Genomic DNA, 16194 nt, shown 5'->3' with positions numbered 1-16194 from the left:
AGAGGGGGGGAAACAGAGAGGAGGTTATGTTTGGGGGGTGGGGATGGTTCCAGGAAGCTCTGATTTTCCTGTTAATAGCAATCCCGCCCTGCCCTGGCCTGGCAGGCAGGGAGAGAGGACAGTTGTTGGTGGCCTTGGCCAAAGATTATGCAAGGCTTCCTTTCCGTGGGCCTCAGTTTTTCCTCTGTTAAAGGGGAGGAACAATTACTCCCCACCCTCCAACCCACCGTCTCCTGACCAATCTTAAAAAGGACTGAAAAAAAGTTCCGTGGCTTTCCACCTTGTATTTTTTGCCCTGGTTCAGCAAGAAGGGCTGGATGTGGGTCATGGCCAAGGTCCCAGGTTTTGTGCCGGCTGGTGGGTTCCTGGGGGCTTACCATGTTTTTAAAACTAATGAGCTAACAAACTGCCTGGCTAACTAACAAAATAGCAATGACCCCAGGATGCCAGTGTGTCACAATCTAAGAAAGAAGATTAATCCACTTTTATAAGCCTGAGCTTGGAAAGAAAAATAGAAATAGAAATCATAATGGTGTCCTTTTAATAATCCTTGTGTCGTATGGTGACCAATATAACAAAATAAATATTATTAAAAAAAAAAATAATCCTTGTGTCAGGGACTTAGCTGGAGATTCAGGGGCAACCCGCAGCTTTTCTCCCAATTTGGAAAACCTATCTGATGTCCTCTGGCAAAATCCTGTCTTGCTGATGTCCAAAGGTCTTGAACAAGACAAAGCACTCTTGTTCTTTGGTGAGAAAGCATAATGGTGTAAATGCCTGGGCGAGAGGTAGCATACGGGGATTTGTTTGCTCCAGCAAAGACATGGCTAATTTCAGGACCTTTTCTTAGAGAGCTTTCTCGGTGGGGTAGGAAGACGAGGCATTAGAAAGGGTATGGATACTCACCCAGTGGATGGGAAGGGGGGATATGGAGGTTGTCTGAGGGGAAGAAAACATATAGAAAGGAAGATGGTGGATGCAAACTTCCAAGAATGTAAATTTTGGTCACATAACGAATTCTGTTTGAAAGTCAAGGGTGTTTATTATATCATTCTTTTAAGAGATGGTTTGAACCATCAAGGTCCTTCACACTCATTCCTGACTGAAACTTCCCCTTAGTTTTTTGGCCCCCAAGGAGCTTGTAGTGCCTGAAGGAAATCAGGGTCTCCAGGATTGTCAGGCCAAAATATCAGCAAGGGAAATCTGTCTATAACATCTGGTATATTCTAAGAACCACCAGAAACAACTCTGGGAGTACTTAAGAGTTTCTGAGATGCTTGCTTCCCCGTTACCATGGAAACCTGAAAGCCGGCAAAGCACAAGAGAGAACTGTCTGCAGCACTGGTGGGTCTGAAGAACTTTCAGGGCCATCAACTCCAATTTCCAGATGTGAAATTTGAGACCCCGAGAAACTACCACACTTCACTGATTCCAAGACAACACTTTTGTTCAGTTTGACATCTGTGAATTTGGGGTGTATCTTAAAACGGACACGTCCTAGTTTAAGATGGCAACACTGCTTTATTTCTGAGTGGGAAATAAAACAAAAGGGTGCTTTATAAATGAAGATGCTTTCGACTGATGGATGATGGGAGTGACTTGCCCAGGGTCACATGATGCGTTGTGAGCAGTGCAGACATTGAGAATCCAGGTCACCTGGTGACCAGGGAAGGGATCTGTCATCAGACACAGCTTGGATTCTAGGTTCAAATCCTGGCTTTGTCACTTGCTAGCTGTGTGACCCTGGGCAAGTTACCTAACCTCTCTGAGTCTCAGTTTTCTCAACTGGGGATAATTAAAGGAACTTTACAGACACAGAGGCCTAGGGCAGGAAGTCCCAACCCCCTGTTCCTGAACCAGGACAGACAGAGCAAAGTGATTAGTGTGGAGAATATGGGAGATTAAAAATAGACTACAGAGGAGGTTAAGACAAGAAGTAAAGAGTCCTCATTTGTAAGACTCCGGGGGGACCAAATGCAATTACTAAGGTTCGAACTAGGTCAAGGCTCTCAGAAGGCAAGCTGGTCTCTGGGGGGTGTCCTGAGGGGTCAACCAATGTGATCGAGAACAAGGAAGGTTACAAGGAAACAATGACCTGGACCAGGCTCCCGGGCCTCTCTAGGCTAAAGACTCGACTATCTCTAGTGGCTGTCTGGGTCAATTCTGAACCAGCTCAGAAGGGGAAAGAAGCTCCAGAACTAAGTCAGACAAATCAGTATATGCAGGAGGAGGGCAGCCAGCAGGCAAAAAGGTTTAGGGAAATCCTCACTCGGGGCCCACAAGCCAGAGCCAGGGCTTGCCTTCCTCGCTGCTGAGACACTACTCTTGTTGATTTCTCATAGCTCTTTATTTTTTAAATCTTGGTCAGAAGTCTCCCCACCTTTCACTGCTTCTCCTCACCCCCACCTGGCCATCAATTTTGATACTGTCTCATGCTAACTCCTGGAATCTGGGAATAAGCCCAGAAGGGCAAAGCCTTAGGGGTCCTGGTACCCACTGAGGGAGCAAGATGTTCTTACACTTGTTGGAGGAGATCTTCTAGAAATGAATTCCAGATTTAAGAAGTCAAAAAGGGCAAGTGAGGAAAGGGGGAAAAAGTGGAAGATTTGAAAGATGGGAGAAGCACAGAATGTCAGAGATGAGCAGAGAAAATGGGGACCACATAAGGGCTATTCTTTGTCCCGAAAGCATCCCTATCTCTCAACCACAAATTACTTAACATTCTCAGAGATATATTTATTAATTAGATGTGTGTTTCTGTCTCTATATGGCTGTCCTTAGTGGTCTCTACCCTTTTCTGTCTCGCTCCAACACCCCCTTCAGCAGCACCCCATGCCTCTCTCTTAAAAAAGCATCACGTAGTATTTCATGGCCTGAATTCCAGCTTCCAGCCCCCAGGCCCAAAGAAGTTGGGCTCTGTTGTTGTGGTAGCAGTTACAGACACATCCAGGGGGATAGGACAGATTCAAAAAAAGCCAAGGAAGGAACACACACCACCAGAGGAGGAGAAGGGAAAAGGGTGTGAGGAAGGGATCGGAGAGCAGGTGGGGGCAGGGCCAGGTGGTACTCACAGAGGAAGTCGGAGAGCCACTCGGGCTGGTTGTAGTGAACAATAGCAACACACAGCGTGTTGAGGGCTACCAGACTGAGCACAGTCCAGTAGAAGGCCTGAGTTTTGACCATGCGGCGGATGTAGAAACGCATCCTCCTCTCCTTTTTGTGAAAAAAAGTTGAGTTCTCCAGCTTGGCACTTTTAATGCTGGCTCGGGCGAAGGGAGACCCTGCCAAGGAAAGGATGGAGAATGTCAGGTTGTTCCCGTGGAAGAAATTAACTGATGTGCGGTCCAGGCACGGAATCTGGCCAGGGGATTCATTAGCCTACCCGGCGAGTCCTCTGGCCTGAGGGAACCATCATGACCCAGGGCTTAGTTTTCCAGAGATGGAGCTGACGAGAAGGCAAACATAATAGTATTGGAAACAACCATGAGAGCTCTGGATGTCAGTGGAGAGGCAGATGGCTCTCCACTGATGGAGTCAACGGTCTCTGTCTCCCTCTCCTGGCCACATCTCATGATTCTGGGGGTCAAACCACCAGGTGGGGTGAGGAAGGAGCTCAGGACCCTCGGTGCAGGGGCAAGCAGCAGAACTGCATGCTGCATGCTTGGGAGGCCTCCAGGAAGAGGTGTGAATAGGACCCTAGTTTCCATGGACACCTCCCTTTAGGCATGATCACCAAGGAATGAGCCACCAAAGAATCTGCCTGCGTATTCTTTTACTTGTGGAATTTCTAGGGTGTGCCAGACTCTATTCCAGGTGTTCAGGATATACTAGTTAACAGACAGAGCCCTGCCTTTCTGGGCCCAATCTCCATTCAGAGAGAGACAGCAAATATAATAAAAAAAAGTAAATTAATAGTGTGAGGGAAGGTGCAAAGTACTTTGGGAAAAAGAAAAAGTAGTGTAAGGGGATGGGGAGCCCCTGGAGGGGCCATGGGACAGGCTGCCATATTAAGTCAGGTGATCAAGGAGGTGTTGACCCAAGTCATCTCAATATCGTAGGAGGCGTTAACAGAACTTAGAGGCAGAAATATGCCTGCCTGGCATATCTGGGGAATGGCATCCGGAAACCAGTATGGCGGGAGTGGAAGAGGAGGAGTTGGTGAGGACAGACAGGGGACAGTGTGGAACAAGCAGGGATTTATGGGCCACGGGGAGAACTTGGGCTTTTGCTCTGAATGAGATGGGGACCACGGGGGTTTGAGCAGAGGAGGGACGGGCCCTGACTCAGGTGCTCACAAGCGCCCCCTGGCAGCCGTGGGGGGAACGGACTGTGGAAGGCCAGGGCAGGAACAGAGAGGAGGCGACTGCAGGGGTCCAGGCCAGCAATGACACTGCTTCACTCCACGGCAGCGGCGAAGAAAGCAGAAGAGTGGGCCGATCTGGGATGTGTTACTTAAGGGAGATGTCAGCACCCGCTGCTGGATCAAGTGTGGGTGTGAGACGGAGGGAGGAGCCAAGGTGTTGGGCCTGATCCCCTGAGGGACAGTGCTGCCATCCAATGAGAGCGGACAGGTTTGTGGGGTGGTTCAGAGATCGGTTCTGGATGGACTGATTTTATCTTCTAAATGATCGCTTCTTGAAAACCTTCAGTTGCACTCATTCGTTTATTGTTCTTTGGCTCACTCACCCTTTCACCTATTCCCTAGCTTGTTCATTGACTCTTGCATCCATTAGCTGATTTGTCCAGTCACAGCTTGTGCACCAGCCCATCCCACCAGCCAGGCCCGGGATACAGTGGACATCTCACACTTCCTTCCTAGTCACAAAATTCTAAACGCACTCCTTCTCAGCAGCTGCTGGCCAGGCCTGGTGGCTGGACCGCCCCCCGCCCATGTCCATCACCTGCCTGACCTCACAGGCATTGAGAACCCCAGGATGGCTCCTCATGGCCCTTCCCACTTGGGGCATTTCAGGCCCCAGTCTCTGCAGCTCCCGAAGATGTGCCCAGACCCACAAGCGTCCATAAGGCACGGCAGAGAGGAACGAGACTTCCGAAGATCTCAGGTCAAGTTGGGATGCTCCGTGGGGAGAAGGAGGGAGAGATGGAGAGGGGGAGAGTTGGGGCAGAGCTCAGACACTGGGCAGGAGGCTCCCCACCCCTACTCCTGCTAAGCTGGTTCTATCGCTAACCACCAAATGACCTTGGGCAAGTCACCCTGCATCTTGGGGCTCCAGTGTCTCCATCTGTAAACCGGGGACAACCGCACTCCCCACCTCGCAGGGCCATGGAGAGGAATACACCTTAGCCCGATGTTGCCACATTGTGCTTGTTGGCCATGACAATCTTCTCCTGTAACCCAAGAGCTACAGTGAAGACCCAGCTCACGTGCCAACTTACGGAGCAAGTCTTTCCTGATCACTGGCCCGGAGACACATCCCCGAGCACAGCACTCACGGGGAAGGGAAAGGGAGCAACTGTTAGCGAACACCTACTACATGCTAGGCCCGTATGAGCTGTGAATGGTCATCTGTGTTATATTTCATGCTCCACCTTGACCACCCTTCTCTCTGATTTTTCTCTGGTCTGGAACTGCAATTGCGGGCAATCTCTAGATCTTAAAAATATTTTAATAAGAGATTTTATGAAACCCAACAGATCCAAAATATTATCATTTCAACATAGCATCAGTATAAATGTATGTTAAAGAGATAGTTTACACTTTTTTTTTGGTACTAGGACTTCCAAATCTGATGTGTTAGAATGAAGCACATCTTGGTTCACACCAGCTATACGCACGGATCAAGAGTCACAGGTGGCCAGTGGCAGTCTAGAACGTTCTCTGGTGAGGATAGCAGTCTGTCACCACCCAGGTTTAATCTGGGGACTTGGGGCAATTGGTAGGTCCTTAAAATTCTCTGTAAATGGAAATAGGTCCTGCCTAAGTTGTGGGTTGAACCGTGTCCCTCAGAGAGACGTGCTCAAGTCCTAACACCTGGTCCTTGTGAATGTGACCTTTCTTGGAAGTAGCGTCTTTGTGGCCGTAATCAAGTTACAATGAGGTCATACTTGATTAGGGTGGGTCCTAAATCCCAAGACTGGTGTCCTTATAAGAAGAGAAGAGCCACAGAGGTGCACAGGAAGACCACGGGGGGACAGAGGCAAAGACTGGAGTGATGATGGACACAGAAGCTGAGGCTCGCCAACACCCCCAGAGCCTCGAGGGGCAGGGAAGAGATTCTCCCCTGAAGCCTTCAGAAGCAGCACGGCCCTGCCGATACCCTGATTTTAGTTTGGACTTCTGGCTTCCAGAACTGTGAGAAAATAGATTTCTGCTGTGAGAAGCCACCCAGTTTGTGGTGCTTGTTACAGCAGCCCGAGCAAACACAGACGGCCCCCACGGAGCTCGTCCCACTGCAGTCACTAGACGGACTCTGATTTTCCTAAGGCGCTGGTGTCGTGATGACAGCGTCCATGCGCGACTCAGCATTTCCTAGAAACGACTCGAGCTCCACACTTCCGCAGTATGTTCATCAACTGTGGAGGAGACCCCTTTACCATGCGTTTGTCAGCGGACTGGGCAGCGCGAGGAGTCACCAATCACACAAGACTTCGCTCACTGTGGATGACGGCAAATGCCACCCGGCTCCTGCCTTATTTTGAATTGTTATTTACGGAAAGCAAGGTAAAGCCATTTCCTGGTCAGAACTGAAGTTCCAGAGGTCTCCTTTAGGGTGGGGTGTGGGGAGGTGGAGTGGGGAGCCCTTCCTGTGTGTTTTTGAGCTGGGTTTTGGTGGGTTGGCCTGTGGCAAACCTGGCCCCGGGAGACGAAGTTGCTGGCGTGTGTTTTGGATCCGTTTAGAAAACGGAAAGTCACCTGCTTTGTTCGCAGAAACGCCCTGGGACAGCCGCGGCTCTTAACCTGACCTCTTCCTACTTGGGCTTCTCGAAGTCGGCGCACCGTTTCTTCCGTCAGCCACAAATTCAAGGGCGGGGAGAAGCTGTGAGTGTCTCTCTTGGCTTCTTGGTTCGCCCCCTCCCCCGCCCCCGTTATGGGCTGAACTGACTCCCCCAAATTCACACGCTGGAGTCTCAACCCCCAGGACTTCAGAAAGGGAGTGTATTTGCAGATGCAGGGTCTTTAAAGAGTAATTCAAGGAAACTGAGGTCCTGTGGGCAGGCCCTAATCCAATAGGACTGGAGTCCTTATAAGAAGAGATTAGGGGGGGCGCCTGGGTGGCAGAGCGGTTAAGCGTCTGCCTTCGGCTCAGGGCGTGATCCCGGCGTTATGGGATCGAGCCCCACATCAGGCTCCTCTGCTATGAGCCTGCTTCTTCCTCTCCCACTCCCCCTGCTTGTGTTCCCTCTCTCGCTGGCTGTCTCTATCTCTGTCGAATGAATAAATAAAATCTTTAAAAAAAAAAAAAAAGAAGAGATTAGGACACAGACACGCCCAGAAGGAAGAACATGTGAAGACATAGGGAGGAGACGGCCGTTGACCAGCCCAGGAGGGAGGCCTCGGAAGCAACCAGCCCTGCCGACACCTTGCTCTAAGACCTCCAGCCTTCAGAACTGTGAGAAATTAGATTTCCATTGTTAAGCCCCCCAGTCTGTGCTACTGTGTTATGTCAGACCTCATAAGTGGATACACGCACCCCATTCTGCATAAAGCCCGGTTTAAAAACGCCTCCTGCATGAAGCTTTCTTTGCTTATCCACCAGATTCCTCCCGGCCCACACAGCCAGCCATGAGATTCCTCATAATTGGTCTTTGTTGCTTTTAAGTAACTTAAACTTATCTAATTACTTTTTTGATTTCAAAAGTAATGCCCATCCCTGATTTGTACCTTTTAGAAAAATGTCACGTAGAAAGTGGAAATCCCTTGCAACCCTCCAATTTCCACATTTTAAAGCAGCTCTTACTCTTAATATTGTTCTTAAAACGGGACCATACATTTTATATAATGCTGTGCAACTTGCTTTTTTCACCGAGAAATCGATTTCAAACACTTTTCCATGCCGGTAGCACCCCCGTCCTTTCTCCAGGCTGCGTAATAGTCCATCGTGTATAAATACTGTAATTTCTTTGGTCATCTCCCCATTTCTGGGCATGTGGGTTGCTTCTGGTTTTTCACTTTTTTAAAAAAAGATTTTATTTATTTGGGAGAGAGCTAGAGAGAGAGCATGAGCAGAGGGAGCTGAAGAGGGAGAGGGAGAAGCAGACTCCTCGCTGGGCAGGGAGCCCGACGTGGGGCTCAATCCCAGAACCCCAGGATCACGACCTGAGCCAAAGGCAGCCACTTAACCAACTGAGCCACCCAGGTGCCCCATCGTTTTCACTTAAAAAAAACAACAACAAAACTTTATTTTTAAGTAAGCTCGACACCCAACATGGGGCTTGAACTCACGACTCTGAGATCAAGATTTACATACTCTACTAACAGCCAGCCAGGCGCCCCTGGTTTTCACTTTTTTTGAACACCAGAAACAACGCTGTTGAGAAGAGGCATAGACCTTTTGCATACATGGAAGACATGGTTTTGAAGTGGAAATGCTAAGTCAAAGAATATAAACATCTATAATTAAATAATACCAAGCCATATATTGGAAACACTGCAAATTACACTCCTGCCAACAGCCTATGACAATGCTCATTTCCCCACATCCTTGCCAACACTGGGTAGTATCACTTTTCCACCTTTTCTAGAATGACTGACGAAAAAGAATTTCTCCGTCAATTAAGAGCAGGTACCCAATCTTATCCATAGGGGAGATCCTGACTTGAGTAAGCCAATTTTTTTTTTCAGTGCCTGGCATTTAAAACATGTGGCTTGAACAAAAAATGTTTGCCTCTCTGAATAAAACAAAACATTAAAAAAAATGGAAGCAACCTAATTGGAAAAATGTGTGGGCCAGACAGATCCCGTCAAATACACAGAGCACTGACAGAGCGCTCCCATTCTCGAACTTGCTGGAAGGAGGGAAACAGATGTAACCACAAGTCGAAATAGGACTAGTTCATCATTCCAAGGAAGAGAGTGTTTTGGCTAGAAATTAAAAATGCAAATTAAAACAAGCTTTAAGGTATCATTACAAACCTACTTCACTGGGAAAGGAAATTAAACAAGAAATATGCAGTGGCCGGGGTGGGGGAATCCGTGATCGTATGAGTACTTGGCAGGTTTATAAATGGGTTCAGTGCTTTGGGAACTCAGAATGGCTCTGTGAATAATGAGTTGAAAAGCTGTTAATATCTTTGATCCTGTAATTATCCCCAAGGAAACACGCCCAAAGGGTGGGGGGAGTAATTGTATATCGATGTTCGCAGCGGTGTTTCTCGTTAGGGCAAAAACTGGCAACAACTCCAACGCCATATGATAGAGCCGCGGCCAAGCAAACCGCAGCCACCCTTTACGGACTATGGGACTGCGGGGGGGAACAACGTCGAAACTTAGCATGCAGGTCAAAGACTAGGGTGGAGTGAAAACAGCAGAGGATAAAATAGTTGGTGCCTGTGGACTAGAACCACGTGCATATGAGAAATTCCCTTCTCCCCTTCCCTCCTTCTGTTGTTTTTTCTGGTGGGGAGGGGCAGAGGGAGCGGGAGAGAATCTCAAGCAGTCTCCACGCTCAGTGTGAAGCCCGACCCGGGGCTCAATCTCACAACCCTGAGATCATGACCTGAGTTGAAGTCAAGAGCAGGACACTTTTCCGACTGAGTCACCAGGCAACCCTAAAATATTTTATTTTTAAGTTATCTCTGCACCCAATGTGGGGCTCGAACTCACAACCTCGACATCAGGAAATGCACACTCTACTGACTGAGCCACCCAGGATCCCCCTGCCTTTTTGTTTCTCTGCCTCTAGGTTTTCCTTCTCTCCTCTTTTCCTCCCCCCCCCCCCGTCTTCTCTCCCTCCTCCACCTTTCCTTCTCTCTTCCAGCCTTTCTTCCTCTGACCGCACAGTTTAAATGACTTCTCCCCTCAGAGTCATGCATTATTTCCCCTGCCCGGATGCTCTCCCACTTTCATTCCTGGGATGTTTAAAAACCCATTTGAAAAAATAAAAGGGCACTTTGGTGTAATTAAAGAAAACAAAAAATCAAAAACAAAGCAAAACATAATATGTTCTTTTCAGAGAAGGTCAAAAGCAGCTCAGTCTCAATCAGGAGGGGTGGGCAGGGGGAGGGTAAATGTCCCCTCCCCCTCAAACGCTGCCCTTTGCGGTAACCAACAACAACAGATGGAGTACAGCCTTCCCCATGGTTCTCTCTGCTTTCACTGCCAGGGCGAACTCCTATCCATCCTTCAGTTCTCAGCTTCAGCACCACCTCCTCTGAGAAGGCTTCCCTGATCACACCCCACTCTTCCAGAGCAGGCCAAACCCGGGGCATCTCCTCTGCAGCGCCGTGATCACGACAGGTTTATTTTGGGAATTATCTGTTCAACATCCGTGTCCTGCACTTGACGGCAAGCTCCACGTGGGTACGGATTTGGTTCCTGTCTTGTTCACAACTGGCGCCTAATAACAGCAGCCCCTCAGTGAGTACTAAGCAATCCTAACACCACGACTGGAGCTTATCCTCCGCCAGGCGCCCTTCTGAATGCTGACTGCGGATTATTTTGGTTAAACTTTCACAACGGGATTAGGAGACAGGCACTGCTGTTACTCCCATCACCGGGTCATCTGCTCCAGGACGCACAGGTGGAAAGGGGCAAAGCGGGGACCCAAATTGAGGCAACGAGGTTCCCAGGCCATCAGCTCCCCCCTCTCGCGGGATCAGTGAGCTTGGGGCGCCAGGCCGGGCCAGGAGGGACTCACCCACAGAGGCAATGTCTGCCAGCTGGTCCTCCGCCTCCTCAGGGTTGAGCAGGTCTGTCTTGCTCTTCTTTATGGTGGCTCTCCGCAGAGCTCCAACAATGGAAACATGGCAAGAGAAAAAGACGTTACCCTTTTTGAGACAAGAACCGGACCTCGGTGTCCTTGGATTCTTGGTGCCAGGGACTTGCTACGTGTTGTGGGGTTAATTAACCATCATGGCCATCCGGGTCGGTGGGAAGTAAGAGTACGCCCATTTTACAAACGTGGAGACTGAGGCTCAGGGAGGCTACATGACTTTGCCCCAGGGGTAAAGACAAGAGTCAAGTCCTGTTCGGTCTGACTCTAAGTCGAGGCTCTCAGCCACCCTCTCCCCTCTGGGATGACTGGGACTGGATGCACAGGGACTCCTACGAAAGCAGCCCACCCTTGATCTTCAGGCTAGGACTGTGGACGACTTCCCTTAATATTTCTATTCCTCCCCCACGAGCTCTCCAGGGGACGGTGAGTTCAGGCACACGCTTCCCACAAAATGATTCAGACACCCCATGGGTTGGCTCTTCCCCTCCCCCAAAACAGTAAAATCCATTTTGGAATCTACTGAGATAAAGCCCCAGCCCCTTACTTCCTTCTCAATCCTGGTATTTTTCAATCCAAAGTCAATGCTCTGTCTAGCCAAATTTCTAACATGTGAGACAACTGTCCTAAATAGTAAGTTGGATTCTTGATTACTGAGCTATTTGGTGAACACGGATGGTGCTGACCCTGAGCCCGGCACTGCCGTAGGCATTCTCTTTGCAAGTATTAACGCAATGTCCGTGAACTGTCCGGTGAGGTGGGTATTATTACCGCCGTGCCCATTTTATGGATGAGGAAGACTGAGGCACATGGTTAAAGAAGAAAGGGAAGGTCAGAAAATGTAGAACTGTGCCACAGTCCTGAAATGCCCCCCAAAATCAGATTCGTGCCATGCCTGTATCTTGCTGGTCCTGACCTGATCTTGTGTTTGTTCTCAGAGTCACCTGGGCTCTGAGCATCCATCCCCTGGAGGCCCCTTAGCACCAAACAGTCTGTTCTCCCAGCACTGGCTGCTGCGGTCTCCCTTGGGGTCCACCCCCCCGGCCAGGTTCAGAGCAGTTACCATCAAAGGGATGCCTCTGCTCCCCGTCGGTTTCATCCTCTGCGAGGATCACCTCTTCTGAGGAGGAAGAGCACACAGGTAAGCCCCAGCGCCTGCAGGCCTCTCCTGGGCTGGGTTCCCTTGGACCAGGAATGAGAAGGGTCTGCCCGGCCACCTCCGCTCTCCTCTTGCTGATCGTGGCAGCTCAACCAGCCAGACATGTGCTGCTCTGTCCTTCCTGACTCCCAGCCTCACTTCAGCAACAGTGTAGAGCGAACACCACCCCCACTTCCCTCAAAATAAAACCCAGCCTCCTCATCGTGACCTGTAAGGCCTTGCCTGATTCGGTGCCTGTCACTTCTCAGTCCTCGCTTCCTCTCACCTCCCCCTGCACGTATTCTGCTCCAGCCACACTGGCTTCCTTGCTATGACTCAAGGCCACTCCCACCTCAGGGCCTTTGCACTTGCTGTTCTAGTCCCTCTGCCTGGAACCCCCTTCGCTAGACATCCACATGGCTTCTGTCGGGTCTGCTCTGATGTCACCTCTCAGAGAGACCCTCTCTGACCACGCCACCTCCTCCAGCTGTTTTCCATTTCCTACCCTGCTTTATTTTTCCTCTCAGCATTGGGGAGCACTCAACAGTCCATGTACTTGTTTATTTTCTGTCTCCTTCAGTAGAACACTGGAGCCCCGAGGGCAGGGATCTGGTCTTTTGTTCCCTGCCATATCCCTCAGTGCCTAGAACAGTGCCTGACACACAGTGGGCGCTCCATAAGTGTCTGCTGAATGACGGAACCAATAAACACGTGCCCACTGTGTGTCGGGCACGGCTCTTTCTCGGTGGCTTAGCTTGGACGCTCTGACTGCAGACTACACAGCCCTGCAAGAGAGACGCTATCATATCTCCGTTTCATGACGAAGGAAACTGGAGCGCGGGGAAGTGAGCTGCGCAGCTGGGAGGTGGCAGAGCTGGCATGTAAACCAAAGCTCCTCAGCCGTTAGGTGACATCCTACCCTGGTGTCGCCCCGGAAGTTTCTCTACCCTGCTCCAGATTCCTGCTGCGGAGACACGGGGCCACCCGGCCAGCTCCTCTCTCTGCCGCCGTTGGGGCCCTCCCCTCGCCCACCCGCGAGCTGCACGCAGGACTCTCGTATGCTCCGACGCTCCCAGGACGAGAGGGCCTCACCTGCTTTTGAGATCCATTCCATGTACCCATTGAGCTCTCGTTCGATCTGCTGCTGCCGCCTGAGTTTCAGAAAAGCCCGCCGGTTCTCCACCCGCTCCCTTTCTTTGGCAAATTCCCTGCAGAAGCAGGAAAGAGGCAGGTCTGGCTGTTGTCGACATTTTAGGGACTATGTGTGTGTGTGTGTGTGTGTGTGTGTGTGCACGCGCGTGTGCGTGTTTGGGGGTTCAGAAACCCCTGGAGGGCAGGCAATGGACTTTAACATGAGGAATGAGGTCTCCTGGGATGTCAGAACACCGTAGGGGTTGGGGGTATTTCTGCCAGCTTCCCACATTATCCAATAATTGCACCCAGCTAGAGGAAAAAAGCAAAACCACAGACCCAGGCCATGCCAACCGCCACTGGCTGTGTACCCCATTCGGATTCTCTGCACTCTCGGGTGAAGAGTATCTTCAATGCTCTTCTAAGTTAGGCCAATGAGACATAAGCTGAAGATTTCTGCGGTAGCCTCCTTTCCCTGATGTATACCCTTCCCCTTTCTGTTCCCTCCCTCCTCTTCATGTTTGGAATGTGCAGTGGCCCTCTTGTGAGTGTGAAGCAGCCATATGAAGCCCATGAGGTATCCAGGAAGCTGAAAGCATCTGCCTGGTAAGGACATCAGACTAGAAAGCCAGACAGAACCGGGGTCCCTGACAGCACCGTGGAGCCACCTTTCCAGTCCCCAGACTTCTTGTGATGAGAAAAATAAAACCTACTTATAATTAAGCCCCCAAACCCCAAACGCACCTTCAATCTTGGGGATAAGGGATAAAACGTGTCATGAAAATGCATGTTTGGTTGTATACTGAAATATACAGTATATTTGGAAAACAGGGGAAGGGGGAACCCAATCTATTAATTTTCTAAAAAATGTAAATTATAGAAAGTAAAGCTCTATAGAAGTTTCTTGGGTTGTGGGTTGTGGGTTGGGAAAGACTTCTGAATGAGGGGTCTGTACTGGAAAGAAGCTCCCCTTTCCCTGGCTGGAGGTTGTTTAATGCCAGGGGGACAGGGTTGTGAGCTGAGGCTGGGCTGGATTTCAGCCCCCATGAGTCCTTTCACTGGGCGCTCACAGCAGTGCACAACCTGTGCACCTGTACCTGACTTGCTAAAAACTTTCTAGCTAACTCAAGACAAGGGAAGACCTATTCTCTGCCTAGAGAATGAAAACAAAGGTTTAATGGCCTCTTTAATGTCAGAAGATGGCAAGGGGGAGTGGGGTGGGGAGAGTAGCAGAGACTTACCCTGACAGCACACCCAGCACGAGGTTCAGCATAAAAAAGGAGCCAATGATGATGAGGGGGATGAAGTACAACCAGTTCCAAGTGTTCCCTGAGGCATCGTTGCTCTGTGGGAGGTGAAGAGGGAAAGGAGGTGAGCGTTCATGGGACTCAGGTACGACCTGACAGGTGAGAGAAGAAGGAGCTCTGCCCTCAAATATCCTTGGCCTGTGGAGTCCTGGAGCTCTGGAAGCCCAGACAGGGAAATGAAACAAGATCAATTAGTGGGGGAAACCCCAGAGGTACCACCAGAAGGACAAAGCCCCCTCCTAATCATGTAGCCCTCAAAGGACCCAGGAACCAGCATGAAACTCTAGAGAACTTCCCAGACCAAACTCCAGGAGAAAAGAAGGAAAAAAAAAAAAAAGCCTAATCAAAATGTAGAAATGATCCCCTGGTTCCTTCCTGGTCCCCCTCACAGCCACAGTCTTCCTTTAGGGGAGGTGCACGAACGCAGGGTCTGACTGCCAGGGTTTAAGTCACCAAGGCAAACCGCAGGGTTGGGAGCCTTTTCCTCAGGTGTCTCCCTCCTCTGTGCACTGCAGCCTCAATGTGAACCACAAAAAAATTCTCAGAAGTGCCCAGCTCAGTTTTCAAAGGGGCGGGGGAGACGTTGACAAGTCAAACATTCCTCTCTGGAGAGAACCGAACACTGTGCCAAGAAGGAAGTAAGGGTGGGATGAAAATCAAGGAGAGGAAGAGAGAAATATAAAATCCGGTGCTAACGGAGTACTTACTTGTGCCAGACGCTCTAAGTGTATTAGCTATGTTACCTTAGTTACTCATTTAATCCTCATGATGACCCTATTTTATCATCATGCCTATTTTACAACTGGGGAAACTGAGGCCCAGAAAGACAAAAGTGCCAGCCCAAGGTCACAGAGTCAGTTAGTGTAGATATGGGATTGGAATCAGGAGATGGGGGCCCAGAGTCCACGGACACTTAACTTCCGTGCCGGGAAGCCCTGATATCAGCAGCTGGAGCAGAGAGAGCCTTATGGCGGCTCCTGAGCCCTGTGGAACCTGCAGAACGAGGAGCCCCCATGCGTGGCTTTAAAAGCTCACCTTTAGCTGCACATCCGATGCTGTTGCCATCAAGCGGAAAGGTTAGGATGAGAAAGACTGATTCTACCAGGTGTGTGCGACTCTGTGGAAGACCTGGAATCCCCACATGCTGCCTGGGGGAGGGGGTGGTAACATGGTGTATGAAGGGTCTGTGCCTGGTGTAACAAAGAACGGCAACCACGGCCCTTAAAACAACAGAAATTGATTGTGTCACGGTTCTTGGAGGCCAGATGTTTGAGATCACGGTGTCAACAGGGTTGGTTCCTTCTGGAGGCTCTGAGGCGAATCCATCCTACACCTCTCCCCTGGTGTCTGGGGGGTTGCGGACAATCTTTTTGGTTGGTTCCTGGGCTTACAGATCTATCACCCTGGTCTCCACCTTCATCTTTGCATGACATTCTCCTTGTGTGCATGTCCATCTCTCTGTCCAGATCCTTCCCCCCCCTTCTAAGGATGTTATTCATATTGGATTAGTGCCCACACTAACGACCTCATCTTCCACGATGATCCCATGTCCAGTTAAGGTCACATTTTCCTGGTACTGGGTGTTAGGACTTCAGTATATGAATTGGAGGGAGGACACAATTCAATCTATAACACATGGTACAACCACTTTGGAAAAGGGATTGGGAATTTCTACTAAAATTAAGTCACATACCTGCACTACCACCTGGAAATTCCACTCCTGAGT

The 16194-nt window shown here is 49.9% G+C and overlaps 1 protein-coding gene across 5 annotated transcripts in view; it reads right to left on the bottom strand.

Moving 5' to 3' along the window:
- CACNA1A (calcium voltage-gated channel subunit alpha1 A) overlaps positions 1–16194 on the bottom strand; it is a 212870-nt gene that overhangs the window by 83235 nt on the left and 113441 nt on the right. For all 5 annotated transcript variants that reach the window (XM_045811947.2, XM_087867228.1, XM_087867225.1 and 2 more), the window contains 5 exons: positions 14403–14506; positions 13123–13238; positions 11956–12012; positions 10818–10907; positions 3072–3281 (listed from right to left, as the gene is read on the bottom strand). In XM_045811947.2, the coding sequence (XP_045667903.2) occupies positions 3072–3281; positions 10818–10907; positions 11956–12012; positions 13123–13238; positions 14403–14506 (577 nt within the window). The remainder of the gene's footprint in view (positions 1–3071; positions 3282–10817; positions 10908–11955; positions 12013–13122; positions 13239–14402; positions 14507–16194) is intronic.

Source organism: Ursus americanus, chromosome 14 (assembly GCF_024610735.1).
Source record: "Ursus americanus isolate L20-20 chromosome 14, mUrsAme1.1.p, whole genome shotgun sequence".
Taxonomy (NCBI): Eukaryota; Metazoa; Chordata; class Mammalia; order Carnivora; family Ursidae; genus Ursus; species Ursus americanus.
This window is presented reverse-complemented; position numbering and strand designations above follow the sequence as displayed.